This window comes from Mus caroli, chromosome 16 (genome assembly GCF_900094665.2).
Source record: "Mus caroli chromosome 16, CAROLI_EIJ_v1.1, whole genome shotgun sequence".
Taxonomy (NCBI): domain Eukaryota; kingdom Metazoa; phylum Chordata; class Mammalia; order Rodentia; family Muridae; genus Mus; species Mus caroli.
In genome coordinates, this window is record NC_034585.1 from 79,584,334 (window position 1) to 79,612,307 (window position 27,974).

The 27,974-nt window shown below is 43.3% G+C and overlaps 1 protein-coding gene across 6 annotated transcripts in view; it reads right to left on the minus strand.

Moving 5' to 3' along the window:
* Positions 1-449: 449 nt before the first annotated feature.
* Positions 450-27,974, minus strand: part of App (amyloid beta precursor protein) — a 215,778-nt gene continuing 188,253 nt past the window's right edge. For 3 of the 6 annotated variants that reach the window (XM_029470476.1, XM_021184768.2, XM_029470474.1), the window contains 5 exons: positions 23,584-23,805; positions 16,953-17,006; positions 11,230-11,330; positions 8,291-8,437; positions 450-1,445 (listed from right to left, as the gene is read on the minus strand). In XM_029470476.1, coding sequence (XP_029326336.1) covers positions 1,344-1,445; positions 8,291-8,437; positions 11,230-11,330; positions 16,953-17,006; positions 23,584-23,805 — 626 coding nt within the window. In that variant the 3' untranslated portion in view covers positions 450-1,343. The remainder of the gene's footprint in view (positions 1,446-8,290; positions 8,438-11,229; positions 11,331-16,952; positions 17,007-23,583; positions 23,806-27,974) is intronic. The other 3 variants (XM_029470473.1, XM_029470475.1, XM_029470477.1) reach the window with 1 other exon arrangement.

Consider the following 27,974-nt stretch of genomic DNA (forward strand, 5'->3'; position numbering starts at 1 on the left):
TCCTCCCCAACTTGCTTCTTGGCCATGATGTTTTTTGTGCAGGAACAGAAACCCTGACTAAGACAGAAAGGAAGAACCAAAACAGGGCAGCATAGCCTTTTAAAAACAACAAACTCCACCAATTAGTTTACCAGCACTAAGAGCTGTGTTCCCACAATTTCCTCTTCACACTCACAGGTTAGGTGTGAGTGACCAGATGAGAGGTGTTCTCACTGGTCTAGATGACTAAACAATAAACTCTCACCATAGAATCACACCAGTATAATGTATTCCTATGAAAACACCATTTTATACAAACCCTCAGGGGTTGTCTCGGGGTGTCCTCTCTTCCCTTTTACTCTCTTCCTGGCTTTTCATTCTCTGTCAGTATTATTAAACGAAGCGTCTTAGATTGATAAATGCAGGGATCTTGCCTTTTCCCTCCCACACAATCACCCTTCAAAGAAACGTCTTGCCTGGAGTTATTTTATTTAATTTATTTATGTAATACAGTGTAGAAAGCTATCATGGCATAAGCAATGATTCTGTACAATCATCCTGCAGAAAATTAATTTTTGGAGAATTCTTGGTAATTGGAGACCAGCAGAACACTCCCTCCCCCCACCCGTAAAAGTGCTTACGATGAACAGGGATAATTTTTTTTTAAATTTTTTTTATCAAAGATCCAAAGATACATGGACAAAAAATGTTCAAATTCTCAATGCCTAATGTGTGCACATAAAACAGGCACAAAGAAATCAATGTGTATCCTCTTATTCCTATATCACAAAGAGAGCAGAAGCAGCAATCTGTACAGTAAGATGCAGTCATGGAAAAAGAATTTTCTAAGTCATTTGGAATACTTAAAAAAATGTTCAAAATGCATAGTGATCAGGAAAAGAATACTTAGGAGAAGCAGCTAGACGCCCACGTTCACAAGAAGCATCCCCCATCGATTTTTAAAGCATATTTCAAGTAGGAGTTTTTCCGGGCCACAAACCACAAGAATAATATACAACGGGCTAAGGGGCTATGTATGTGATGAATAATCAGGACAGGATCTATTCATGCACTAGTTTGATACAGCTAATTTTTTTTTTTTTACAGTACACAAAACCCATTAATCATGTAATGTAGAGACCAGAATGTAAAGAGAGAAAGAGAGAATACATTACTGATTTGTATATTAATTCAAGTTCAGGCATCTACTTGTGTTACAGCACAGCTGTCAAAAGCCGAGGGTGAGTAAATAAACGTAAGGGGTTGTTTCTTTCCACGTTATTTTATAAATGAACACCGATGGGTAGTGAAGCAATGGTTTCGCTGTCCAAGTTCAGAGGCCGCTGCTGTGGCGCGGGTGGGGCTTAGTTCTGCATTTGCTCAAAGAACTTGTAAGTTGGATTCTCATATCCGTTCTGCTGCATCTTGGAGAGATGGCGCTCCTCTGGGGTCACGGCGGCGTCAACCTAGAAAGCAGGTACAGAGACCCGGGTTTAAAATACGCCGAGGACTTTAAAGGAGCACAGTACGCGTAGGCAGTAACAGGACACGGTGTCCAGTTCTTTTCTTTGCCCCCAAAGTGCATAACAACCGTGATTTATCAGCTTTAGCCCCAACTTCTGACACCACGTGGCAGAGCCAATGGCTTACGCCGATGCTGCATCTGGCCACTAGGTGGTGCTGAAAATCTTGAGGCGAGTACTCGGGTCTGCACAGGGCACATTGGCTGAAACAGCCAGCACTGGAGTTGTGGGATGGTGAGCTAGAAAGAACATCTCACAAAGCTGCACTGTGAATGACTGAATGACTCTTAGATCTGTGCAGAATATAACACTCCGCTTTGTGGGGCCACAGGTATCTCCTGCCATTTCGAAGTATTTTTATCTCTGTAGAAATGTTAATGAGAGTTCTGAGAGACTATTAAATAAAAGATGTGTATATATATAAAAGATGTGTGTATATATATATATATATACAAATATATGCACACACACATATATACACACATATATGTATACATGTACACATATACACATATATACATATGTATATGTATTATATATAATATTTATTTTATATATATAAATAAATATAAGTATAAATATATAAATATATATAAGGTGTATAAATAAAGGTAACATATATATGTATATATACATACACATACATATATACACATATATATACACATACATACATATACATATATATATATATATATATATATATATATATATTTATGGATGTGTGTGTGTGTATGTATATCAAAGGGGTATTACCAGGGGTAGGGTATAGGGGACTTTCGGGATAGCATTTAAAATGTAAATGAAAAAAAAATCTAATAAAAATTTGAAAAAAAGGGGTATTACTTAACACAAAAAGGGAAACTATATAGACACTATCCTAATTAAAAATACATACATATCTATCTGTCTGTCTATCTATCTATCCATCCGTAATTATACATACATATCTATCTATCTATCTATCTATCTATCTATCTAATCTATCCATGGGGGATCCATCTAATCGATGGGGGATGCTTCTTGTGAACGTGGGCGTCTAGCTGCTTCTCCTAAGTATTCTTTTCCTGATCACTATGCATTTTGAACATTTTTTTAAGTATTCCAAATGACTTAGAAAATTCTTTTTCCATGACTGCATCTTACTGTACAGATTGCTGCTTCTGCTCTCTTTGTGATATAGGAATAAGAGGATACACATTGATTTCTTTGTGCCTGTTTTATGTGCACACATTAGGCATTGAGAATTTGAACATTTTTTGTCCATGTATCTTTGGATCTTTGATAAAAAAAATTTAAAAAAAAATTATCCCTGTTCATCGTAAGCACTTTTACGGGTGGGGGGAGGGAGTGTTCTGCTGGTCTCCAATTACCAAGAATTCTCCAAAAATTAATTTTCTGCAGGATGATTGTACAGAATCATCCACCCACCCACCCATTCATCCTACACATACAGGATTTGTAGTCCTGGGGGCTGCATTCAGGCCTCACATCCGCCAGGCCAGAGCTCTACAGCAGGCTTCAGCTGTAAGATCAGGTCAGCACGGTAAACATGTTCTGCCTCAGCCATTGTCACGGAGAGAGAGCCGGGCAGGTGTTAGTCTCTGCAGACTGTGCAGGGCACATACCTCTCTACAGTAGCTAATGGCTTTCCTTGTTTCTATATTTGTCCTACCTCTCCCAGTGAGGAGAAGAGGAGGTGCTTGCTTAAGTCTGCTGAATTAATATGAGCTCCAAGCCTCTGTAAAACTGCGTTGGAAGACGAGGGGACTCTTTCCTTATGCACATAGCATAAACCATGTTTTCCACAGAAAAGTTAAGGTGTGTTCTATGGGATTCATTTCACAGGGATATTTCTTATTCTGTCCAGGACTGAATTGAGCTTGCAGCCTCATTTTTCAGAGGTCTCTAGTTCCCATTGCTGAGCACTGTCAAATGATGTCTGGCAATTCCCCAGCTTTCTCTTTGTCTCTGTCCCCTGCCCCCACCCCGCCTACTGCTAGTGTGGCACAGTTCAGACCCTGCATGACTGTCTTACTGTTATGTTGGCTCCTAAAACAACAAAGGGGGGAAAACAAAAGCCAGATATGCACATGGTGTCAGTGCTGCCCTACCTACCAGGTGATGGACAGACATGTGGTATGATACACATAGATCATACGATACACATAGATCACGCCTAGTCCCACCTAAGGAGTGATTCAGATGGAGAGCCTTGTAGAGATAAATTCCTTCATGGCCATTGGGTGTGACCCCACTTCATAGAACCAGTGAGTCCTTTTTAGGCTGGGCACCAGACAGACTTCAGGACCCAGTCAAAGGCAGTGGGAATAGAAGCTGCCCTGCCCTCAGGGCATGGGACATTTCCTTCTGCTCATCTGCCCTGACTCCTCCCACCTGCACGAGGTGGTATCCAGACGGGAGCTGCTCCCATCTTCCCTCCTGTGAGAGTTGCCTGCAGTCCAGTCTCCAGGTTACTCCAGTAAGGGCCTGGGTGTTTCCTCTTATATCAAGGCCTTCCCAGGAGCTAGCACTCAGAGAACACTGCTCAGCATCAACACTGCCCTTTGGGAGAAACACACAGGTGTTTTTCCCATCTCCTCCTGTTTGCTGTGATCTGCTCTGCTGTCAACAAATGAGGTCACCTCGATTTAATTGGCAATTGTGTAATTGGCCACAGGCTTGCAAGCTAAAATGCCTTCTCTCTACAGATTAACTCCCAAAGTGAGAGCATTCAGTCAACCCTCCTGTTTGGCTTGCTAGGGACAAGCCTGTCTGCAATCCTGTGCCACTTGAACCTGGTCATTTTCTCCACTCTCTAGGACCCCATAACTGAAATGTCAAGTAAGGGAATTAAAAAATAAATAAATAAACTTGCTTTGGAGATCAAGCATGTAGCTGCTGTTTCTTAGTGTGTCTATACCTCAAGGAGGGGCAGCAACTCTCAAGCTACCTGTCAACAGTCTTCTGCATTTTCCAAGAACAGCAGAACATCTGCGTGTTTAGTACTGTTATTTAGTTTTCTGACTTCAAACTCCAAAATAAATGCTCAAGGGAGCCCCACCGGAGATCCAAGGCTCAGAGAGTTGACTCAGTCCAGGCATCTCAATTCCCTGTCTTTTCTTGGTTTGCTTTGCGTGCTAATCCTCGATGCCCTTTGCTGCTGGGAAGCAGAAGGGGTTCACGGATTCCTGCCATGGGGGCAGCTTAGCCCTCAGTGTTCACAGGGCTCTGGGCTTCCGAAGAGATTGCTTTTAAAGGCACCCGAGGAGAAGAGTCCAAGTGGCATCTTTTAATCCCCAACCCTCTTGAATTCTGGAAGTGAATATTCATGTCTGGGAAGAAACCTCCAGCTAAACAAAGAACACGGGTGAGCCTTCCTCATAGCAAGGGCCCTCAAAGCTACCTCGAGGACTGTGCCAATCCCTCTGTGACCACTGTGTGCCTCTAGCAACAGACTGAAATTGTGGGCATGTTCAGGAGGCAATATTCTCAAGGGCATGATAGCTGTTACTAAAGTAGGAAACCTTCCTGGCAGAATGAACCTTTGGCATCAAGTGCAAATCATTAAATTAATATTTACTTCTTAGGTATTAAAAACCCAAACCAACTGCTCATACCTGATGGCTGTCTACTGTATCAATAATAATAATAAATGATAATAATAATTATAGCCACTAGGCTTCTTTGAATGCCCACATTTCCCTCCACAGTTTTCCTAGGCTTGCTATCTTTGTGACCCACGGGAGTCTTTCATTGTGAGGACAAGAGATACTCAGGAGACACATGCCTCCACTATGCCCAGGTGATGGAAAAATACAAAGACGTGGCCTTGAGTGACTGGGACACTCAGTCCATTAGTTGCCCCTTTTTGTTCTTACTGATGTGAATGAGGTCCGCTCATCCATGAAGGAAATGAAGTAGAGCCGGGAATAGTGTCATTTCCATGTGCAGCGTTTCTTCAGCACACACAGGAGATGGGTTCCAAAAGCAGAGAGGAAGGATGCTTAAGTTCTTGCTTGCTTAATAACGCATGGTCTCTGCACATGACCTACACACATTCTCCCCTATACAGCATGGCTATGCACCCCCAGACGACTGTGACATATAATTCCAAATACAATCTAAATGCAAATGGTTGTCACGGCGATTATTTAGGGAATAGTCTGTTCATGCTCAGGTGCATTATTTTCCATAAATACTTTTGATCAGTTGGGGCAGGGAGGGGGGCTCAACCTGTGGCTGTGGAGACACTGTGGCCGAGTGTGTGCAGCAGGGGAGGGTGACATCCACCCTGTGCATTCCTGAGGTACTCAAAGATGAAGGGTTTTCTGAAGCCCATGGCAGCGTGCTTCAATACCGACACCCCAGGCTGAAGAGTAGGTCTTGGTGGCCTAGTTCTACCACTCCAGCTAAATGACACCTCCCCAAGGGCAGGGTACGGGTACAACACTACAAGTGAGTTCTATTTCAACCCTCTGTCCCAGTGTGGACTCAATACAGAGCTGGACAAAGCCTCGTCACGGACAGAAACACAGACTGTTAAAGGGAAAAAGATTTCAGACTCTCCACAGCATCCCTCTCCAGGACAAAGTGCATCTATAGGGAATCAAGTGAGAATCAAGACCATTTCTAGGCGCTCAAGAAGATGCCACCCGGATACGCCGAGCAGTGAGCCTTCCCCAGGATGCCGCAGTTTCTTTAGAATCTGGCCAACATGTCAACCTCTTTCCCTCTGTCGTTCTGAAGAGGCAGTGTCTCTTGGTTACTGACCAAAAGAATCACTTGGTCCAGGTTGCAGGAAAGCTGTTTAAGAGGAGGCTTAGGTGAGGAGGTGAGGGGGTATCACTTTCTGCTCCCCAAGGCCTGCCTAGAGAGTACCTCAAAGCAGTCAGCATTAGTGTGTGTTATACTGAAGCCTTCGAGAAAATTCCCATGTCTCAGCGGGAATGGAGTTCTGGTAAGAACACCACATTTTTTGCTCAGCTTTACTGGGTATCAATGTGCCCCTATCAAATCCAAGGCTTCAGATTGTGGCTATAATGACTACTGCCAAATGAAGTCATGTGGGCAGACGGTAGCCCAGTATGTCCTTAGAAGGAAGAGATCAGGACATAGTAAGACCCCCCCACCCCCCACCCCCCGGGAAACCATGGGAGAATACAAACATCTACAAACCAAGGAGAGAGGCATCAGGTGCGACCAAGGCTGCTGACAGCCTGGTCTCAGACTTCTAACCTCCATCACTGGTCAGGAAAGTACACTTTTGTTGTGTAATCCACTCTGTCTGTGGTTCTCTCTGTGGTAGCCTTGGGACCTTGCTGGTAGACTCAGCAAGCAGAGACAGGCTCTGGCTTGTGGTATCAAGATAGGAATTGGTAGACTTACTTTCCTCCCAGACAGAAGTCCCAGCTTGGACAGAGTCAGTCCAATGTAAGACCATTTAAATTGAATTCTATTAATGAAATTCAAAGGAGTTTTTGAATTATTCACATATGCAAATAGGGGATTGAAGTAGGGGAAAAAAATACCAGATTTCATTAGAAACGAGAGAAAGATTGGAGATAATGTTTTACAGTCTTTGAAGAACAAAACTTAGGTGCCATTTTAGAAAGAACAAAACCCCAAATTTGGTATCTGTGCATGTGTATGTGTGTGTGTGTGTGTGCATGTACACACACATGCGCTTGCATGTGGACATGTGCATGTGCAGGCCAGAGGTTGATGGAGGTAGGTATTTCCTCAAAACCCTCCACCTTATTTCTTGAGTCAGGGTCTCTCCCTGAACCTGGAGCTTGTCGATTCCAGCAAACCCTTGGATTCACGTGTCTCTCTCCAGTACTGGCATCCCGGGTATGTTGTGCCTGATGTGTTGTGAGGGTGCTACAGACCCAAACACAGGTCCTTACATTTGTGTGGCAAACACTTTACTGAGTATCTCTCCAGCCCCAGAGTTATTGCTTTGAGAAAAACGAAACGAAACAAAACATGTTTGTACTCTAGTGTGTGAAATTTTCAGCTCTTTCTCCTCTTGCCCCCTCAGTGTCCTGGGTCTCACCCAACACACTGGTCTTTAGTATATCCACATCAACTAGGACAGGAAAATAAAACCCACAGTAATTCCCATGAGCATCCTCATGAATAAAGTGTCGAGAATCTAAGGACCAATGAATGTGAGATCTCTGGCTTTCTCTCGCTTGAGTTTATTAAACTGTCCCTGCCTTTGTATGATTAAGGATGGCTTAGAGCACTTTCTTCGGGTTTAATTAGATGCTTACTTAACACTGGCCTCTGATGGAAATCAACGGGTAGAATGGGGGAAACCCTGACTGTATTAAGTTTGGCACTGTGTGATTCTTTTTATTCCATCGACTTTTCTCCCCTACAAAATGAGATCTGCTTGGACTCGGAGTTCTTTGGGTTCTAGATTGTTTACACTATTAACTATCTAAAAGTTATTCACACGGGGATGCTTTAAAACTTTCCCGTCACCACAAGTGTATTTAAATGTTTGTGAATCTACCTCCTTTCACTCTTTCTTCCCCGCATCAAGAGGGGAAAGGAGTTAGTTACATTCGAGTCCTGTACTAAGTTAAAAGTAACAACTCATAATGTTAATGAGAGCACATTAAATTCATGGTACCCAGGGGTGGATGCAAAACAGCGAGAGAGCAGCTGTGCCCTGAGTACCACAGAGGGATGATGCTTTTCTCCTAAGTGGCCCCTGGCCAGTGCCTGTACTTCCTGGCTTGCCTCCCACTTGCAGACAAGCCTCCAGGTGTACCTACCTCCACCACGCCATGATGGATGGATGTGTACTGTTTCTTCTTCAACATCACCAGGGTGATGACAATCACGGTTGCTATGACAACGCCGCCCACCATGAGTCCGATGATGGCGCCTTTGTTCGAACCCACATCTTCCGCAAAGAACACCTTCGAAAGGAAGCCGAGAAAAAGGTCTGTGAGCGCAAGCGGCAACGGATGTAGAAAAGTTTCAGGGGACCCTCCGCCATAGCTCAGCGAAGCGTGAGTTGGTGGGTCCCTAGGACTGAGCGTCCTAGTCTCTGGAACAATGAGCAACAGGTGGCTTCCAGGGTTCTGAAGTCAATTTCTCTAGTGCATCACGAGGTAGATGTCTGCAGGGATCTGAAACCCTTTAACAGCTAAGCATTTGGTGAAAACCACAGAGGTCCCCACCATTGTTCTGGAAACAGGTCACTCCGTTCCTGCCCACAGCAGGTGACTCTGCCCTTAGCTAGGTTTCAAACCTGCATGCTTCCGTTTCTTTGAAGGGACATGTTCTATATGGGTCAAAAAACATTCTGAAACACAGGAGTTAATCAGAGAGAAAAGGACAGCCAAGCTACCTTCTTCATAGTACTATAGTACATAGATTCAATTAATCACAGAATGCATACTTTAAAAGCGCCATGTTTCCCAAGGGAAGCAGCAGTGGCAAAGAGAATCTTAGTGTGACAAACAAGTCATACTTTATCCAGTTGCCCCTAGAAACCAAAATTGGCAATATTGCTTTACTCTGATTGTTTATATTGAACATAAAAAAGAATCCTGAGAACGTCACAAAGAAGAAATGTATTCACAGTGAGAAAGTCTCTGTAGTGTATACATACGTCTCCACGCTCTTTCGAAAAGCAAGCCAGTGTTTCCCAGCTTTATCTACTTAGGCGAAATAACACATACAGACTGCACTTTAATCATCTTGTTATATAAGAGATGATCTTATGGTGGGTTAAACAAGGGAGGGAGGGGCAGCTGTGCCTAGCCATCTAGAGCACATTTGTTATGTAAGTTAGAGCCAACAGCTCCCTAAATAATTCTTTCCAGGCGGCTTCAAGATAGGTGAATGACCGATTTCCATTGCTAAATCCATCCCTGCTGCAGTTTGCAAAGGCGAGGTAAACTAGAGCAGATAAAAATTTTCTAAGCCGATGTTACTCACAGCGCATCTGCGGCAAAATTAGAAATGGCTCGTAATTAATCCCCTCGCCAACCAAATGTGCTAGCTCAACATATTTATTAAAGGAGATCATTAATTAACTAATGATACTACAGTGAAGCGATCGGGAAAAATGTGAGTCTGGACATATCCCTCCGTCTTTAAGGAAATACTGTAATTCTGTAATATTCATTGCACTAATTATAGTACATTATCTTACCAGCTAGCGCGGTAGAGGGAGCTGATACCCCTAATTGCTGCGGTTGTCATTAATCACTGTCGCATTACAGAAGTTCATGTAATTACTGAGAAGGGCGTCTCTGACACCAGCTCAGGAAAAGGGGATTCTGGGTACTCATCTTCTGAGCCACACCCCAACCCCCAGACAGCCCTTCAGCAGTTACCCCAGATTTGTTTTGAAACCATGCAGTTTCAGCCTGCTCAGGAGCGCCTCTGGTTTCACAATAACAAAACAGCAATAAACTTTCCAGTGAAACCTACATTTCAGAAGGTTAGGTGCCTTTTTCTGAATTAAAAAAAGGAAAAAAAATTAATGCAAAATTGAATCCCAAGCCAGCTTTCGATTTGTTCCATTAATCCAGAATTGAGAAGCCCAACAGTAAAGGCCTTTTCTTTTGGAGATTCACACTAGGATCTACACATTTTATTTACAAACACTGGGAAGACACTTCACAAAGGAATCAGGCTGCAGTCTCCCACACTCCCCCCAACCACAGTGCTGGAGCTCTTATCAAGTGCATCACTATACAGGTATTTTCTTACCGTTTTTAAAATTCCCACTCAAGTCTTTTATTGCGATAACTGGTAACATGGAAGGAACTCTGACAATCTGGAATTTGGCTTATTTGAATTTCTGAGGTTTTTGGTAGAGAATTATATAATCTCTGCCTACCTATAAGGAAGACCCTGGCTTCTCTGCTCATTCTAATTCTGACATTAGGAAGAAAACCGCCATTGTCTTTAGAGAAACTGCTATCTGCCTTGCCTAAGATTTCTGACTGAGAAGCTGAGGCGGCAAAGTCACCTCTGGGCTTCACTCACCTTAAAGGGTCTCTGCTAACTTTCCCTTGTAAGCCAAAGAAATACTGGAAGGTGGGGAAGCAGTAGAAAGGAGGAGGGGTTGGAATGGACTGAAATAATCCATTTGTAGATGAGAACTTAACCAAGCACTGCAAGAGAGCATCCCTACAACCAAGTACTGCCCACATGCATATTTAAGACCAACTCATCAAATAAAACTATAGTGGACTGAGAATGGTCATGACCAAAAGGGTTCCGAAAATCTTGATTTCTATTTTTTTTTTTTTTTGGTATTTACATAATGAGATCATCTTGGAAACTGGGACCACCTCTAAACGAAATTCACTTATGCTTCCCCCACACAGTAATATCAGAGCCTCATGGACTTGAATTTCTTGTTTGTGGTATCCTGCCTTCCAGTTTGGATATTGGGATTAGATGTGTTTAACCTGAAAAAACCATTTTCCTAGGAAGTCAGCTCACGTAGCTGCAACGTTGGACTGAATTACACTTGTATGTTCCGCCTGGGCTCAGAGGCTTCTGGTCAGAAAGAACTATCAACAGAGTCCCACTTCCTCTCCTTCCTATCTTTGTGAAGATCTAGGCAGGCATTTTGGTTTTATTCCCAGTAGTCCTTCTCAGTTTTGACCCAGGACAAGCCACGAGGTGCCACGTATTTCATCTGGCCAGACGCAATCTCGGGGAGAGGCAGTTTATTTTTGCCTACCAGTTTTTGATGGCGGACTTCAAATCCTGAATCATGTCCGAATTCTGCATCCATCTTCACTTCCGAGATCTCTTCCGTCTTGATGTTTGTCAGCCCAGAACCTGCGTCAAACACAAAGTATGCAGGGCCATCCATGAGTGTGACCTCCAACCACAAGGAGGCAAAAGCTGCCTAAAAGTTCTCTCTTGGCCAGAAGTTTTAGAAAAAAACGGATTTAGGGATTTTTCTCAAGAAAAATGACATCCTAGATTTAAACCATTAACCACCACCTCGCAAAAAAAAGACTGAAGAAAGCTGAATATGTAATGCCTGTGTGGCCAAACACATGCCATAATTAAAAGGGGAGGGAGGGGAAGGAAAGGGGGGAAAAATCAATGCTGGTTAAGATGCCAGGTTAAATTGTACCTAAGAAATGTTGACTTGGTTTTAGTGGCTTGTTGTTTATTATGTGTGCACTTTTGATGGGCTGGGGCTGCTTAAAGAAAAACGAAATGCACGGCTTTGGAAATGAACTTTAACGACCTGGGAGAACAAATCCGTTACTTTGGAGCTTTGTTCTAATTGCAAATAAATCATGTTCATGTTTCTCTGCACGGCGGTAGCACTGCCAGTCACATAATTCGTTTAGCTCAGCATCCCAGCTCTCTAGCTGAACACGCCCCGTGGAATCGCTTCCTCCGCTGACTCGAAAGGAGCACACAATGAACGGAGAGCGTCTCTGGGACCAATAGAATTCATTACCTAAATTCTTCTTTCTCTATACGTGGCTGCATGCTTCTTGGAAAAATTCTTACAGCGTTTCATGGTTCAACTATTCATCTGAGGCTCAAAACTAAAAGGTAAAATGTGTTTTAGAAATGGAAGTGAAGACACACAGAAGGGATGTCCGTTTGCATCAGCTGTCGTGTTTTCTGAAGTGATCCTACTGAGGTAGAATCTGAGGCTATGAAGGAATGGCTTTTACAGCCACCTCCTCCATGATGTTTCCAATGGAGGCAGGTTCTTAGCACCTATGTGAATTCAAAGGTAGCTCAGTTTGCATACCAGAGAGAATGATTTTGTTTCCTACAGACGAATGCAACACAGTGTCCCTGTAACCTACACCGCAGAGCCTGGTCCTATTTAGAGCGAGCCAGGCATCTGTCTGTGACACCAGGTAGGTTTGAGCACGTGTGTCAGACATTAAAGGGAAAGCAGTGAGGATTCCTCTCTCTGGCTACACATTGTGAATTCCCGCAACTCCTGTGGGAACTCATTTCCTCTTCTGGGTCTAATGGCTCTTCCAATCTTGTCCATCAAGTATTGGAAAACTTGTCAACACCCTGCTGATCCTGAAAAGCACAAGGTCCCAAGTACTGAGAAAGCCCGTCAGCCAGTCGGCATGGCTTCTGCTGAGAGCGAGGATAATTTGACAGACCTGGGCAGTCCATGCTGGGTGTGACTCATCACCACCTCTTGTCTCACTGCCCACAACGCTTCCCCTGGACAACCCACCGTAAACCAGGCTCATGATGAATGCCAACCTGCTCACAGTTCAATGCTGCTGCTCTCCCCCGCTTCTGCCTCTGGATCACACTTCCCCATTTCCTTCTAGCTGGGCCTTCCTACTCTTCTGTTCTAACTCTCACAACGACTTGCCACTGTTGTTCAAGTTCCTCTTCATGTGTTCTTGGCCTGGGTTGTAGGGAACTGTACTTGTCTACATATGTGAGTATACAACACACATTTATTATTAATAATGATTTCAAAACCTTTTTTTATTCTGTTCTCCGGAGCAGGGGATAATATGGTATCTATGTAAGTAGAACACGGCAGAACTGATGCCTTATAAAAGGCACCAAAACTTCTTTCTTATTCCCTCTATTGTACTTCTTGGTGTGTGGGAAGCCAGCTGCCCTGGGAAGGTACCGAAGGCTCCTGACAGCAGCCACGAGAGTGCTTGATCTCTGTCAGCTCTAGCCAGACCTTCAGGAGACCACAGCTTTGGCAGTGTCTTCATTGTGATTTCATGAAAGAGCCTGAGCCAGAACCAGTCAGCTCTGCCCTATGCTAAAATGCTGGCTGAAAACTGCTGTAAGGAGCTAAATGCTTGCTCTATGAAGCTGCTAAGTTCTGGGGCTACTTGTTACACAGCACTAGGTGACTAGGTGACAAATACAAAGGCTTAGCGCTTTCTTTTCTCACGGTGTTCTATCTGAACTTTAATTTCCTTTCATCAGGAGATCATTTTTATTAATTTGGACAGGAAAGACACAATGAGACCTGTAAGTCCCCTTTCTGTTTCATCTCATTTAACTTTGCTTGTTTTCATTCGACAGCCCTTGTCTTTGGATGCTACTTGAAGACCTGCAACCTTCTATTTTTATGTTACTTTTTAAAAAATTACCTTTATTTTTTTTTCATATTATAACTCACTCTGTTCTCTGTACTTCCTGACACTATTTTTTTTTTAATGTGGCAGTGACATGAATGCTCTTTAAATCACCCCGGTTGCTTATTTTCATCTTCCTCCAAACCTTTATAAAACCTGACCTACTTCTTCGTTAGAGCAACAGTGATTTCTTTCTGATGCAGCCTTTCCTCACCACATGCGAGTAGTAGCACAGAAGTTAAAAGTTACTTCTGAGATTTTAAGGAAAACTCTTAAGTAGTCTTCCCTTTTATATCAGGGGATGAGGGAGGCAGAGAGCGCAGCATTGCGATGAATATGTCAATTATTAAGTCCCCATTTAAAACCGTATAAGCTCATGGTATGGTGGAGAGGACACTGACAGTGTATCTGATGACAGAAAAAGGCAAAAAAAAAAAAATCAAATTCACGTCACATGCTAGCATGACTGGGCAATGTTCACAGTTCAGTAGTGTAAGACTCATCAGAAAGAGTCCCTCTTTCACTGCTGTTCAGCACGTAATGGCATTTAGAAGATGTTCTACACACTAAGCAATATTACTACAGAGAGATTAACAAAACAATAGAACAATGAAATAAATCAATAGGAAAATATCTCTTGGGGTCATGAAACTAGATTGTTAGGCCTGGAGAAGGATGGGACAAGGAATAATGGCGGGGTAGCTTAACACACCAAGAGACTGCTGATGTGTTTTCTTATTGTCTGCAAGAGTCCAGTTTTTGCTTGGAAACATTCCAGGAAGAGTTAGTAGCTGGGATTGTCACTGTGTCTAGAAATCGGCATCCTTATTGCTGTGGCTTGTGGGTGACACTATCTTCTAAAAATTACAATATGCTGGGTTTTCAGATAAGAAAGAAAATCATTCTCTTCATCATGGTGATGTGAAACAGGGCATAGAAAGGACTAAGCCAAAACTCACACCCTTGATTTCTTTGTTTCTGAGTGAGAAGAAAGATTATTAAAGAGCAATGGTGGAGGGCAATCCTGGGAAGGGCATCTAAGACTGGAAAAGTCTACAGATGCAATGTGGTAGAGTCCAGAGTGTGGGTTCCTAACATGTGGCTGTAGAGTTATCGGAACAGGTGCACAGCGTAGGAAGGTATCAATCTGAATATGTGGTAGACTCATTGCCAACACAGAAGTACAGATGATAGAGCCTACACAACTCCTCAGACACGGCGAGCAAGTTCCATGCTCATAATTGCAGCTTAGCTGGCTTCCGCATGCCTGGTATGTACCATCTTCCTCTTTGGTGGCTATCTTCGGAAGGATGTGGATATGGATACAAGGACAAGCCCAGGAGAGTTTCTAATCTAACTGATTTCCTCCTCGCCCTCCCCTGGGCCTTAAATCTCACAGTCCCCTCTCTCTGTGGAAAGCTCCTTTCCAGAGAGTTCCCTGGATAACATGCTCTGTCACCAAACGTCTTTGTGTGTCCTCATATATTCCTGTCCTCCCATCTTTCTATAAATTCAGAGTGAGTTGTTTTTGATTACACCTCAGGCCCCCGGGAGCAAGAGCCTTATCATTTATTCTTTTTGAGTATTCACAGAATTTACAACACTGATGTCTCATGGGATAATACTGTTGTTATTGTAGGCTTTCCCTGTTCTGTAGAATGCCATTAGTTTCTTTTCTCAAAACAGATGACTTTTGCTTGCCAGTGTATGAAAATGCCTTTTACATGTTAAGTTTACATAAACAGAGTGAGAAGATGAGCTGGTTGATTGTGTTAGTGCCGGATTATTTGAACAGGAACAAGTACATCCTTATATAAGAGAGGAATGTAATAAAATCAGCTGGATGTATGCCTCAATATTACATTTTATGTTTATAGATAAAAAATAGGTCATCTTTAAAAAATAAAATGAGTAGCGTGCTATTTTAAAAAGTCTAGAAGGCCAGCTTGAGCTGGTTGTAGCTGTGGTGAGGACTGACTGGACTTACCGGCCCTGCCTTGGGCTTCACTGGCTGGCAGAACAGCATGGGAAGGCCAACTGCTGGTTCCCTGGACATTTACTTAGTGACACTGTCATTAAAGAGGACATGAGAGAGCCCAAAGAGTGTACAACTTATATAACTCAAGGTTCCTTTAAAAGCACTTCAGACGAGACGTTCGTCGGATCAATGAGATCAGCTGTCCTCCGACGTATCACTCTGCAATTTCTGCTCGGGTGCTGAACCACATCATGGAATCAGCGTGATGCCAGGAGGACTCTCAAAGTCTTTACCTAGGACCATGGCTGACAGCAGCCAAGGCTAGAGATTTGAATGGCAAGAAGAGGGGCGTGGCCATATCTGGTCTTACTGGGGATACCTCTGAACCAAGAAGCAAAACTACCTCCCTTGAGTGATGTCCCTAAGGAATGTTAACATTGTTCTTGAGTATCTCATGGGATCTGGGCATAAAGAAAGTAAATGTGGGAAGGTATGTGCTATCTGGAAGAAAATCTCTCCACAATACACAGGTCTTCCAATTCATTGACTTTCCCCTCTCTGATTCACTTTGTCGGCCACTATCAGTGGGGTGAGGCTGTGCGAGGAGTAGACACAAGCGGGTTCTATGTCTCTTGCGGTGTGACATTATTCTTAAGACTTTAAGTTTAGCTGGGGGCTAAACATAGAATAAGGGGTCGAAACCCATTTCTTTTTCATCTTGGGAAACGGTATAAAAAGAAATATCTATTTTGATAGTGAAGAAATTTGTAAGACAGAAAAACAAAAGCGCTTCTCTGCAAAATTATGCGTATACATCTGTTGTGTTACTTCAGCCACTGGCTGAGAGTAAGTATAGTCAATCCACAAAGGACACAAAGTATTTCTGGAGCTGGAGAAATACCAATAATGCTATTTTAAGGAAATTGTGTCTATTTTAGTAACCAACAAAAGTCTGAGGCCACTCAAGGACCCCCATGAATACTAAACAAGAGAGGAAGGAGATGTCTTCAGCAAGAACCAATTTCCCACTGAAATCTACACCTCCCTGGGCCTCTACCGTGTGTGAGGACAGGGCCCACATCACACTCTCCATTTATTAAGAAAGGAAGAAATCAAGAAAAAGAGCCCCACATTTGAAAAGACTCTCTTTGTTTCAGAAAGAAAGCTCAGAAATAAACAAACAAACAAACAAACACACACTAGATCACGTAGGAACTTGGGAAATGAAGCATAAAGAGAAGCAAAGAGTCTGAAATGACGCTTGGTGCCTACAGTAGTTTTAAATTCTGTCCTGCAACACGTGCAACCCAGAGAGGCATGTTTGCTGAAGCGCACAGTGCTGAGAGGAGAGGCGAAATGGGGTGAGTCAGATACCTGGTCGAGTGGTCAGTCCTCGGTCAGCAGCAGGGCGGGCGTCAACAGGTTCGACTGGCGCAGGAAGCAAGAGACAGAGAGCAAAGGAGACAAATCAGGATGGTTAAGTCGTGGCTTCTGAACACAGAGCAAGGGAAAGCATTTGCAATAAACAAGTCGAAAAAGGAGCAGCTGGAAAAAAAAGAACCTTGGTGAGCTAATCCTGGGCATCAAGGATGGGGAGGGATACTACTTCCAAAGGCTTAGCGCCCCTGACGTGCCAACGTGTCTCCTTAGCGTGCTCATAATGCACTCGCCAGGATGTGCAATAGGATCAAAGATGAAGGCTGGGGAAGGTAGACTTTCCTCTGGGCTAGGTTAGAGATGGTTTCTTGGCTTTTGATTAGAAATAAAATAGATTATACCCAGCCCAGCAGTAAACCTAAAAGCTACCTCCTCCCACAGCTACTCAATCTTATCTTCTTTTACAGTTAATTAACTACTAAGGGATTATTCAATTGCCAGGGGAAATGCAAATATGAGTTTATCGGAAGAGCAACGCTTTTTGCCATTTAGTGAAGCAAATTCCTTCTGAGTTTAGGGTAGAGTTAAGAAGTAACCCACGGGCTTCCCCCCGTTTCTCCTTTTAAATGGCTGGCTTCCTCTGTACAGATGACATTCAGCGGAATTGTGTGAAATGAGACCATTTCCTGTCATATCTGCTGACAGTCACAATCATCCTTTTGTATGCGTTCTGGGACTGATCCAAAGAAAACAACGTCTAAGTGCAGTAATCCCCCCACCGTGGCTCGGCACCACCTGGCATTCCCAAGGCGGTGTTCTGTCCCTTGTCAGAAAACAACTTCCCTGAGCTCAGACTGGATTTTGAAGAAATAAGGAAGGGAGAGAGGGCAACCAAGCTTTAAGGATTAACAAGTGGCTGAAGGGCAGATGAAGGCTAGGGAGGAGGAGGTCCCCTGGGTCAGGTCTGGCAAGTGTAAAAGAGAGAAAGAAATCTGAGCGTAGTGGTGGAGGGAAGCCAGCGGGAGTTTGATGGGAGCGTTGGGGACCCACAGTTTCAACCATTTAGCTTACAGAGGCTCACAGGCCAAGTGGTCGGCAGTGACCACAACCCCAAATCCATTCTGGATGGCACAGTTGGTAAGAATGGCAGCAGGGAACAGAAGGACAGAGAGCTGTCTTCATAAAATGAGCCAATTGCGCTTCTGAGCGCATTAAGAGAATTGGGCGTGTCAGGAGGCTGAAGCGGTCCTGACTTTGCTGGTGTGCAAACTGGCAATGTGGTCTAGAAAAGAAGTGGAGGAGTGGCATCGATGAAAGCCAGAACCAGTGTCAAGGTGTGTGACTGTGGCCAAATAGCCACCCGAGGCCGTTTCCGATTATGGAAAAAGGAAGGTAACAGCACCTGGTCTTTTTATTGCAGTAAGGAGTGATTGTTTTCAAAATTCACTTCAGAAGCTTCTCGCGCTATATGATTGATTACATTGATTACACTGAAGGTTCTCACGCTGTATGATTCCATTTATCGAATGTCCTGTATGTTTCAACAATGACATGGACAGTTTCTCAATATCTCATTTCTCACCGCAAATATGAACTGTGATTTTTATGACCCCTGTAAAATGGAGTTAGCCGAAGGGTGTGACTCTACTTTTTTATATGTCTTGATGCCAAGGAGCTAATTGGTGCAGCGGTTGCTGGTGTGGCCAAACGAAGCTCCACTCGCTGTTGACAGTCACACCTCAGAAAATGTACGTTTGGCTCAGGGTAGCACCTGAATCTGTGGTGCACAGGCAAGGTGTACAGTGGGTTGCCTCATCACCCACAATTATTATGATAATGATGAAAATTACTAGTGTGTAGAGAGACATTATTCTAAGTGCTATTCATTCTACTGGGGTATGAACACAATTCTGACAAATTTCCCTGACTGGAAAACTTTGTTTTATGATATTGTTTACGGTATGAAAAAATTCTGTTTCTTGTCTACCTATATTGCCTTTCAGAATTTGGGATATACACACGCTGTGCTTTGACCAAAGTCCCCACTCCACTCCCTCAACCCCAATTCCTCCTCTACCCTCTTCCATTCTTCCCTCCCAACTTCCTGTGTCCTTTCCTTCAGCCATAGAGTCCACTCAGCACCGCCAGCGTGCATACTGACTGAGAGCCATCTACTGGACCGCCGGCCGCATCTTTGGAGAGAACTGACTCCCTGGCTCGCAGCAGCCATCAACTGCCAAAGTCCTGAGGTAGGGCTGGCACTTATGATCACCTCTTCACTCGATGCAGATCCTGTGCAGGTCTCGCCTTCTGACTGTCTCAACGTCTGAATCCATTTGTGTAAGTAACTGCCCTGATCTGTCCTGAAAATACTCTCATCAGAGCCATCCACACTCTTAACTCTCTTTATTTTTTTTCCTCAATGTAAAAGAACTAAATGACCAGGTATCTACTGGTCTAGACTCTTTTTGTTGAAGAAAATCAGGCCCTTTCCAGTAAGCATTTGAAACTATGCTGGTAAGGGCCTCATGGACAATGAAAGGAAACCCTTTGAGAGCTGTAGGTATTTTTAGTAGCTCAGGGTGTGTGTAGAGGAGAACAGGGATCATGGGAAATGCACAACAGGAACACTGTATCATATGCCTTTATTACTTATTCATTTGAAGGGCATACGGTTTAGGCACATGGTGAGCCATCTGGACAGAGAATGACCACGCCTCTCTAACAAGACCCAGTTCCATTGAAAAGGTGTTTTAAAGAGGTCTCTAGGAAAACGTTCTCAAACTGCCTTTAAGCAAGGAATGAAGATACAAATTATCTCAGGCTGGACAGTGGCTGGGGAGGCTCAGTCATGTGAGCAGTCACACGGCAGAGCTGTAATGGAACGTCAGACCTGACCATTAGGAGCCCTGGCTACTCTCCCAAGGGGAATGTGGTGTTTAGTCCCTAGACTAAGCAAAGAGAGGCATGACTGCCATTTAGTGGGGGTGAGGATCCAGGTCACTGAATGCCGGAGTACACAGGGTCATTGCAGCAACCCACACCCTACCCGGTTCTCTAACTTCCCACTGAATGTAAGGGGTGAATGGTAATGTAAATCCAGAACCCACTTCCGTTCTATTTATGAATTCAGTATGGCTCCATAGTGTTGTGTGTGCATGTCATGAGTGGTGTGTGCACACAGGTGTGCCTGTGTGTGCACTTGGTTGGTCCATGCACACTGCAGAGCAGGCCTTAGCGTATCTCATTCTAACACTGTACCTTGCTGCCTTGAGACAGGGTCTCTCACTGAGCCTGGGCTTGCAGATTCATATAGGCTGGCTGGGCCATGAACACTCAGGATCCGCCTATGTCTGTTCCCAATACAGGAGTTATACATATGATATATGCTGCCATGTGGGATTTAGTTTTTGGGGGCAAAAGGGGAATCTACCTGTTTGCCCCCAATACTGGAGTATGTATAGCCATTTTTTTTTAATGCAAGTGTTGAAGATTCAAAGTCAGGACTTTATGTTTAGAGAACAATTCATTGTTCTTACTTACTGAACCAACCAACCCCTGCAGTTCTTAGTGTGTGTGTGTGTGTGTGTGTGTTACTGAGTAACTACAGGGAGGACTGTATTATTTCAATGTTGCTATTTGCAACATCTTTGCTATTTGCAACATTGTTGCTACATGCAACATTGTTTTTCCAGGAAGACCTTGCCAGTCCCATTTATTCTAAGATGAACTGTCATAGGCTGGGGGGCTACGGTCCATAGTGGAGGTCAGGCTTAGCATCCACAAGTCCTAGGTTCACCCCTCAGACCATCAAAGTCAAACAAACAACCAACAACAACAACAACAACAAAATGAATTAATTGTTGAAAAGGCTTTTCAAAATACCTGTTCTAATGGGGCATTGGGTATATAAAGGTGAGACCTATACTTCAAGACTTGGAGATCATGAAGACTCATGTGCCCTGGGGCATAAAGCTAAGCTGGCATTGTTGCAGACTGAATAGATAGATGGTTCACATGTTCTACATAAGCCTTTATATGGACTAGATTCCTGCCCTCTCTTGTTCCTGCTCTCATTCTGGTGTTAATCATTAGCAGATTTGTGTGTGTGTGTGTGTGTTTGTGTGTGTGTGTGTGTGTTTGTGTGTGTGTTTGTGTGTGTGTGTGTTTGTGTGTGTGTGTGTGTACACATTATTTGCACCATCACCTTGAATTTTAAGACAAGGTCGCTTACTGGCAAAGAACTTACCAAGTAGGCTAGGCTGGCTGGGAAATGCGCTTGAGGGGTCTCTATCTCTCTACCTTTCCAGAGCCACCAAACCTAGCTTTTTACATAGGTGGTGGGGCTTGAACACAGGTCTTCATGCTTGCCAGGCAAAACCAGTTTCCTAAGTGACCTCCCCAGCCCCAGTAGCACACCTTTAACAAGAAAGCCTGCTTTGGATGAGACCTAGGCTGCATCACACTGAATACTGAGCATCCATCCAGACTCACTTAAATCAAGGCTCTGCCTCGACATCTTGGCAATTGTCAAGAGTATCAGTGATCGTGTCTGTGGTGTGTCACATGTGCGTGTCACAGTATGTGCTTTTACTATGAAGAGCCAATCTCATGTGCACTGAGCTTAGAAAATGAGGCTGTACATTTTTTGACATACTCATCTCATTACAGATTATGTACGTGGTAACAATGACTTCAGAGCCCCAAATGTATCTCTATAATACCACGGGGCATAGACAATCAAATGACCTACTCTTTTTGGTTTTGTTTGGGTAGGATTCTTTTAACAAGTGGGAAAGTCAATTATTCATATCCCATAAATAATGTTGATGCTGTGTAGTATCTAATTTAATTATACCTGTAAGTTGCCTTTGTTTTTTCAGATTAAAGAAGCAAATTGGGTTGTTATGCTGTGGGAAAAAAAAGTCTATACAAAGATTTCCGCAGCCTGTCTTCAAAAACTGCTCACTCACCGGGCATGGTAGCAACTCACCTTTAATCCCAGCAAAGGCAGGCAGAACTCCGTGAGTTTGAGGCCATCCTGGACTACAAGTGAGTTCCAGGATAGCCAGAACTACATAGACAGATATTGACTCAAAAACAAACAAACAAACACCCCAAAACCAAAATCAAACAAACAAACCAAAAACCAACCAAACACAACAATCACCCTGTTTGCTCAGTGCTTTTACACTGTGAGGAAAATCCCAGGCAGACACTGTTGCCTTCTTGGAAAACATGCTTAGTTTCAAGAAATCAAGATAATTGTGTGCATGCAATTTGCACTGAACATGGAAAAATGGCAAAATAAGCTAACAGGTTATTTTGTTGTTTCCTAAACAGGTACTTCTAAGTCCCTGTACTGGCTGGTTTTGTGTGTCAACTTGACACAGCTGGAGTTATCACAGAGAAAGGAACCTCCCTTGAGGCAATGCCTCCATGAGATCCAGCTGTAAGGCATTTTCTTAATTAGTTATCAAGGCTGGGAGGGCCCACTGTGGGTGGTGCCATGCCTGGGCTGGTCGTCTTGGGTTCTATAAGAGAGCAGGCTGAGCAAGCCAGGGGAAGCAAGCCAGTAAGCAGCATCCTCCATGGCCTCTGCATCAGCTCCTGCCTCCAAGTTCCTGCCCTGTGTGAGTTCTTGTCCTGACTTCCTTTGGTGATGAACAGCACTGTGGAAGTGTGAGCTGAATAAACCCTTTTCTCCCCAACTTGCTTTTTGGCCATGGTATTTCATGCAGGAATACAAACCCTAATATAATCCCCCCTGGAAGAATTACATCACCCAGGTGTGCAGATTCGTTGATCAAGAAATCATTTCTCTTTAGTTCTGACGTAAACTTGCTTCATTCACTCTACTCATTCTCTTGGTGCGCTGCATTCTCTCAGTAAGAATCGGCGGCTGAGGAGGATTATTTCAGCGTCTGTCTACTTCACTGTACAAGGCCCTGTCAAATCTTCTCTCTGGGGGATCAAATTCTGCCCTTAATTTGGTCACCCTTTTCATTAAAGGTGGACATTCTGGGCCAAAAGCTTAGAAGCGCAAATCAAATCCTGGTTTCATGGAAGAGATAAAATAACTCCCAGTGAGAGTATTTTTAAATAATCATTTCTCAGTGTCTTAAATTCCCGAACATAGGAGGAGGCAGGTGGGTTTCTGGGAGTCCAAAGATGTGTGTCTCTAGTTCTCTGTCTCTGTCTGTCTCTCTGCCACCCCCGCTCCCCACCTCCACAGTCATCCATGACCTGATCTATGTTTCCTTATGTACTTTTATTTTGAGATGGTGTTTCCCTATATTGTACATACCAATCTTGGGCAGCTGGTAGGTGTGTGCCTCTCTCTATGTAAATATGTATGTAAATTTACAAAGAGAAAGGAGAAATAAAAAGTACTAGTTTATTTTTGTTACCTTTCTTAAAATGTAGAAATGAAGACGGCACATAGGGTAATCACAGCATATATTGTGAGTCCTCTAATCTATAGGAGTGGTATCCCTGAGGATGACACAGATCTCTACACACACCAGGTCCTTTTCTCAAAAGTATTCTAGGCAACTGTTACCACTGGGACCTATAAAATAGGACACACACACACAGAAGGCTTTTGGCTCTCGTTAGGGACTCTTACCTTCATTTTCTGTATTGGCTGGCACAGAGTCCACCCCAAAAGGATGCCATGGCTGGAGATCATCCAGGCTGAATTCCCCATTCACGGGAAGGAGCTCCACGGTGGTCTTGGTTTCAGTCAGCGAAGGCATGAGAGCGTCGTTTCCGTAGCTGATTCTGGGTTCACTGATCATGTTGGCCAAGACATCGTCGGAGTAGTTCTGCTCCTTCTGAAGCAGCTCATCTAAAAGAAAAGCCATTGTGTCCTTGGTTAGCGTACGCTTACAGCAGCCATTCCAACTGACTACGTACCGTGTGTGACGAGGTGTCACTTGGCACCACCTAACATGTAAAAAACGAAGCACCTTAAAGAAAGTCAGAGATTAGCGATTGTCCAGATAGGCTGCTTTGAGACTGGCTGATCTTGTTGCTGATCCTCTTCTCTAGATGTGAAGACTTGGAGGGTGAACTAACTGTCTTTTCCTTTCCACAGACTCCCCATGTATCCAGTGATCATGAAGGACTCTACAGCATGCTGTGATGTGGTCCCGGGGTGGAGTGTTAACAGCAGGCACGGAGGTGCAGCCTGGGAACCAAGATATAGTGTCTGTCTACCCCTACCTCTGGGCAGATGTGGATGGGTGAGAAAATATTACAAACAGGCTTCCTGCTCCATTCAGTCACCGTGACCTTTGCTCTGAAAACAGCTGCCTTCCCCAGATGCAGCAGCGCTACAAACATACACTTTGTCCTTCAAGGCATATCACTGAGGACCCTGAAGGATGCTCGCTCTCTGGGCTAATCTCCTATCTCTTCCTCTCAGCATCATGTAAGTGAACTGAGATGAAAGTCCCTGAATTTCTTTTCTGTAGCTTCTATCTTCCCCGAAAAAAAAAATCATCAACCTTATGGAATATAGCTGACCTACCCAAAGACCTGAGAGTCCAGTGAGAAATCCTCCAATCACACATTTCATTATTAAAATAAAGTTTACTGGGGGAACAGAAAAACAGAATGTAATATAATGAGTGTAGTTGCTACCACCACCACCAGAACCCTCCAAAACAGATGATTTGTGAATCTCCTATTATCTTACAAAAAGTTCCCCTGACATTTTAACTATATATTTTTTTAAAAATCAGAGGCCCATTGATCATATGGTATTAATACTTGATTAATTAAGTGTGTCATTACTGAGTCACGCCTGTGTCAGTTTACTGAATTATATTTCAAGCCAATCACTAGTTAATATCAACGCTGGAGAAAATAAAGAAAATTAAACCTGGATTTATACTTGACTTGTAACATTTTACTATCATCCTTTCAATCCTCTTTTAAGTTGACAAAAAAGCCAATTTACTGGAAAAATTAATATTCTGCTCAAATGTGTACCCATTAAAACAATTTGAAGGGACAGCATTAAAGTATGTGATTAATATCTTCCTGTAGAGTCAGTTTTATTACAAGAGATTATTTTAAATGATAGAACCCCTAGCAAATTTGTCCTTTTGAAGTCTAATTTGAGTTATAATATATACCTGCTCAGTGTGGCACTGATCTAAAATTCAATATTTGATGCTTGCAATGACCTTTCCCACACAGATAAAAGGCCCTCATTAGACTTCTCCTAGACTTTTTCATGTCTTACCAAGTCACAGGTAATGGCCAGTAACTTGGCCAAAGTCGGATTTAATAAATTAAGTGGGCATTTCTTTTATATAAATCTTATGCTTTGACTGGTTAGCACTTAATACCCTGAAGTCAAGATAGTTTGCAATAATTATCGATGCCCACACGTCCACCTTGAGAGGCAAGAACCAGGAAGGAGCTCTTGGCTGCTTGAGAGGTCTCGATGGCATTTATTACCACGCTTTTCCCGGACTTTGAAAAACTTTTTCATTGTCTTGCTGTTACCACCTAATGTCTGAAAATGTCAGCCCGTCCTTAGGAAGAGAGAAAGAAAGGATGGAAGGAAGGAAGGGAGGAAGGAAGGAGAAAGAGTAAGCAAGCTCTGTGCCCTTAACATTTTCTCCTTACATTTCCTTCTCCAACTTTCCCGTTTGAAAATGACCTATGCTTGAAGGTGTAAAGATCTCCTTCATGGACAGCATTGAAATGGTATTTCTTCATGACTGACTCTTTTATTCTGAGAACGTGGAAGGTATATGATGCTTGAGCCTTCCTCTTGGACTACAGAGTTGGTTCTTTTCCCTCCTGCCTACCCGTGGCAGTTAGCGTCGATACATTCTCAGCCTCAGAACTATCCATGATACATACTTAACAACTTGACAACATCTGAATGTCCACTTGTGAATCCTCTCCCTGTTCTGTGACCTCCCCTCAATTTTGCTTTGATGAAGTGTAGCTGTGGACTTACTGCCTGCTACCATATGAATATTCCTCAAAATTCCCGTATTGAAATTTACTCCCCGGAGAAGTAACAATACACAGGGTTTGTGTGGGGTTTGGGGATGGGGTTAAGTGAAGGCTCTCATTGCTATTAATGGAGTAGGGCTTGTCCTCTCTGGAGGGCACAACCACAAGTCCCCACTCTGAAAGAGGAAAGTTGAGTTCTCTAAGACACTGAAGCTCCCAGCATCTTCTTAAACTTGTAGTTAGGTCTGTGAGAAACAAAGTTTTATTTTTTATAAATTGCCTAGTTATACATTGATATAAATTTGATAAATTGCTGGTTGTTGGTTTTTGTTGTTATTGTTTTACTTGAAGACAAGAGTCTCATATCTCTCATGGAATCCAGGCTAGCCTCAAACTCTATGTAGCTGAGGATAACCTTGAACCCATAATCCCCCACTGCCCAGTTCTAAGATCATAGGAATGTACCACCGCATCGAGCTCAGATATTGTTAAGGCAATATGAACTGACTGACCGCTGCTCTTTACCAGTCTGCATTTGACTGCCTTCCCTAGATCCTTCCCAGATACTGAGGCAAGACTCCTTCTCATTTCAATAGTCTCCATTGTGTAGTGAATTAATCCAAGATGCTAGGGTTCTTCAGTGTTCCTAGCTCCCTGCATATCTCCAGCCTTGTGGGTTACAACTCTTTCCTGTCTCCAGCATCCCTCTTGAGCTGTGGTATTGAACAGCGTGGGTTACCATCCTAGGAGTGCTTATTTGCAGAGCAGATCAAACATAAGCCTTGCATCTGGAGAGGCTGATTTGTAACCATATAGAGTGGACATTGCCTCTCACCACTCCCCACTCCCACCCCAAAAGGAGTTTCTCAGACTAGAGCAGGTGGAGAGAGAGAGAGAGAGCGAGAGCGAGCAGAGTAGACCACATGTCCGTCTCATAGGAAGATCTTATATTTGGATACATTTGCATACAGGGTCCTGGAAAGTTCAGGCAAAGATAACTGTGGCACCCTTTTCTCATTTATCCTTAAAGTTGTTGGTGAGATATTTCCTCCAAATAGACACAAGACAAATAGACACAAGCCCACTGCTGTGAACAGCACACAAATTCACAGGATGGGGACGGAGCGGTGGTGACGGCTCAGTAATTAAGAGCACTGGTTGCTCTTGCACAGGACCTGGGTGGAGTTCCCAGCCCCTACACGGTAGCTCACAACCATCTACAACTCTAGTTCCAGGGCATCTGATACCTTCTGCTACATATAGCAGGCACATATGTAGTGCCAATACATAGATGCAGGCAAAACATTCTTACACATTAAAAAAAAAATCTAAATCACCTGAAAACAAACAACAACAAAACTATTAGGAAATTTATGTGAAAAGTTGAAATGTTCAAGAAAAGCGACATTTTCAGTTGAGAGAAAAATCTCTTAGCACAAGTAGCAGGGATCCATATTATTATCTTAATGTAACGTAGGGAATTTAAAAATAACCACTTGTGGCAATGTCATTTAGAATAAGAAATTCAGTCTGCTCTTAAGGGCAGAGAGCTGGATAAATTCAAAAGGATTGCCATTACCACGGTAGGACTCTACTTTACGATCATAAAATGTTCAAGACAGCCAGCTACTCTGTGATTAAGGGCTCAGGATTTTACCGCTGGGAAATGCATTGGCGCTGGGCAATTGTGCCTGTGTCCGACAGGGCAGGGACCAGAGTTACTGTGTCACTTAGCTTTGATCCCATGGTGAGGCAAAGCCACCAGAAACCATCTTCTACTGTGTTTGTGGTGGCTGGGATGGGTTATACTTTTATTTGAATTATTTTAATATTTTATTCTAATTTGATGGCCTATATTAAGGACCATCGAAGCCTTTATTTATTTTTTTTTTTCCTGTGTTTCATTTTATTTTATTTTTTTTTTTTTTAATATTTTTATTACATAATTTCCTCAATTACATTTCCAATACTATCCCAAAAGTCCCCCATAGCGCCCCCCACTTCCCTACCCACCCATTCCCATTCTTTTGGCCCTGG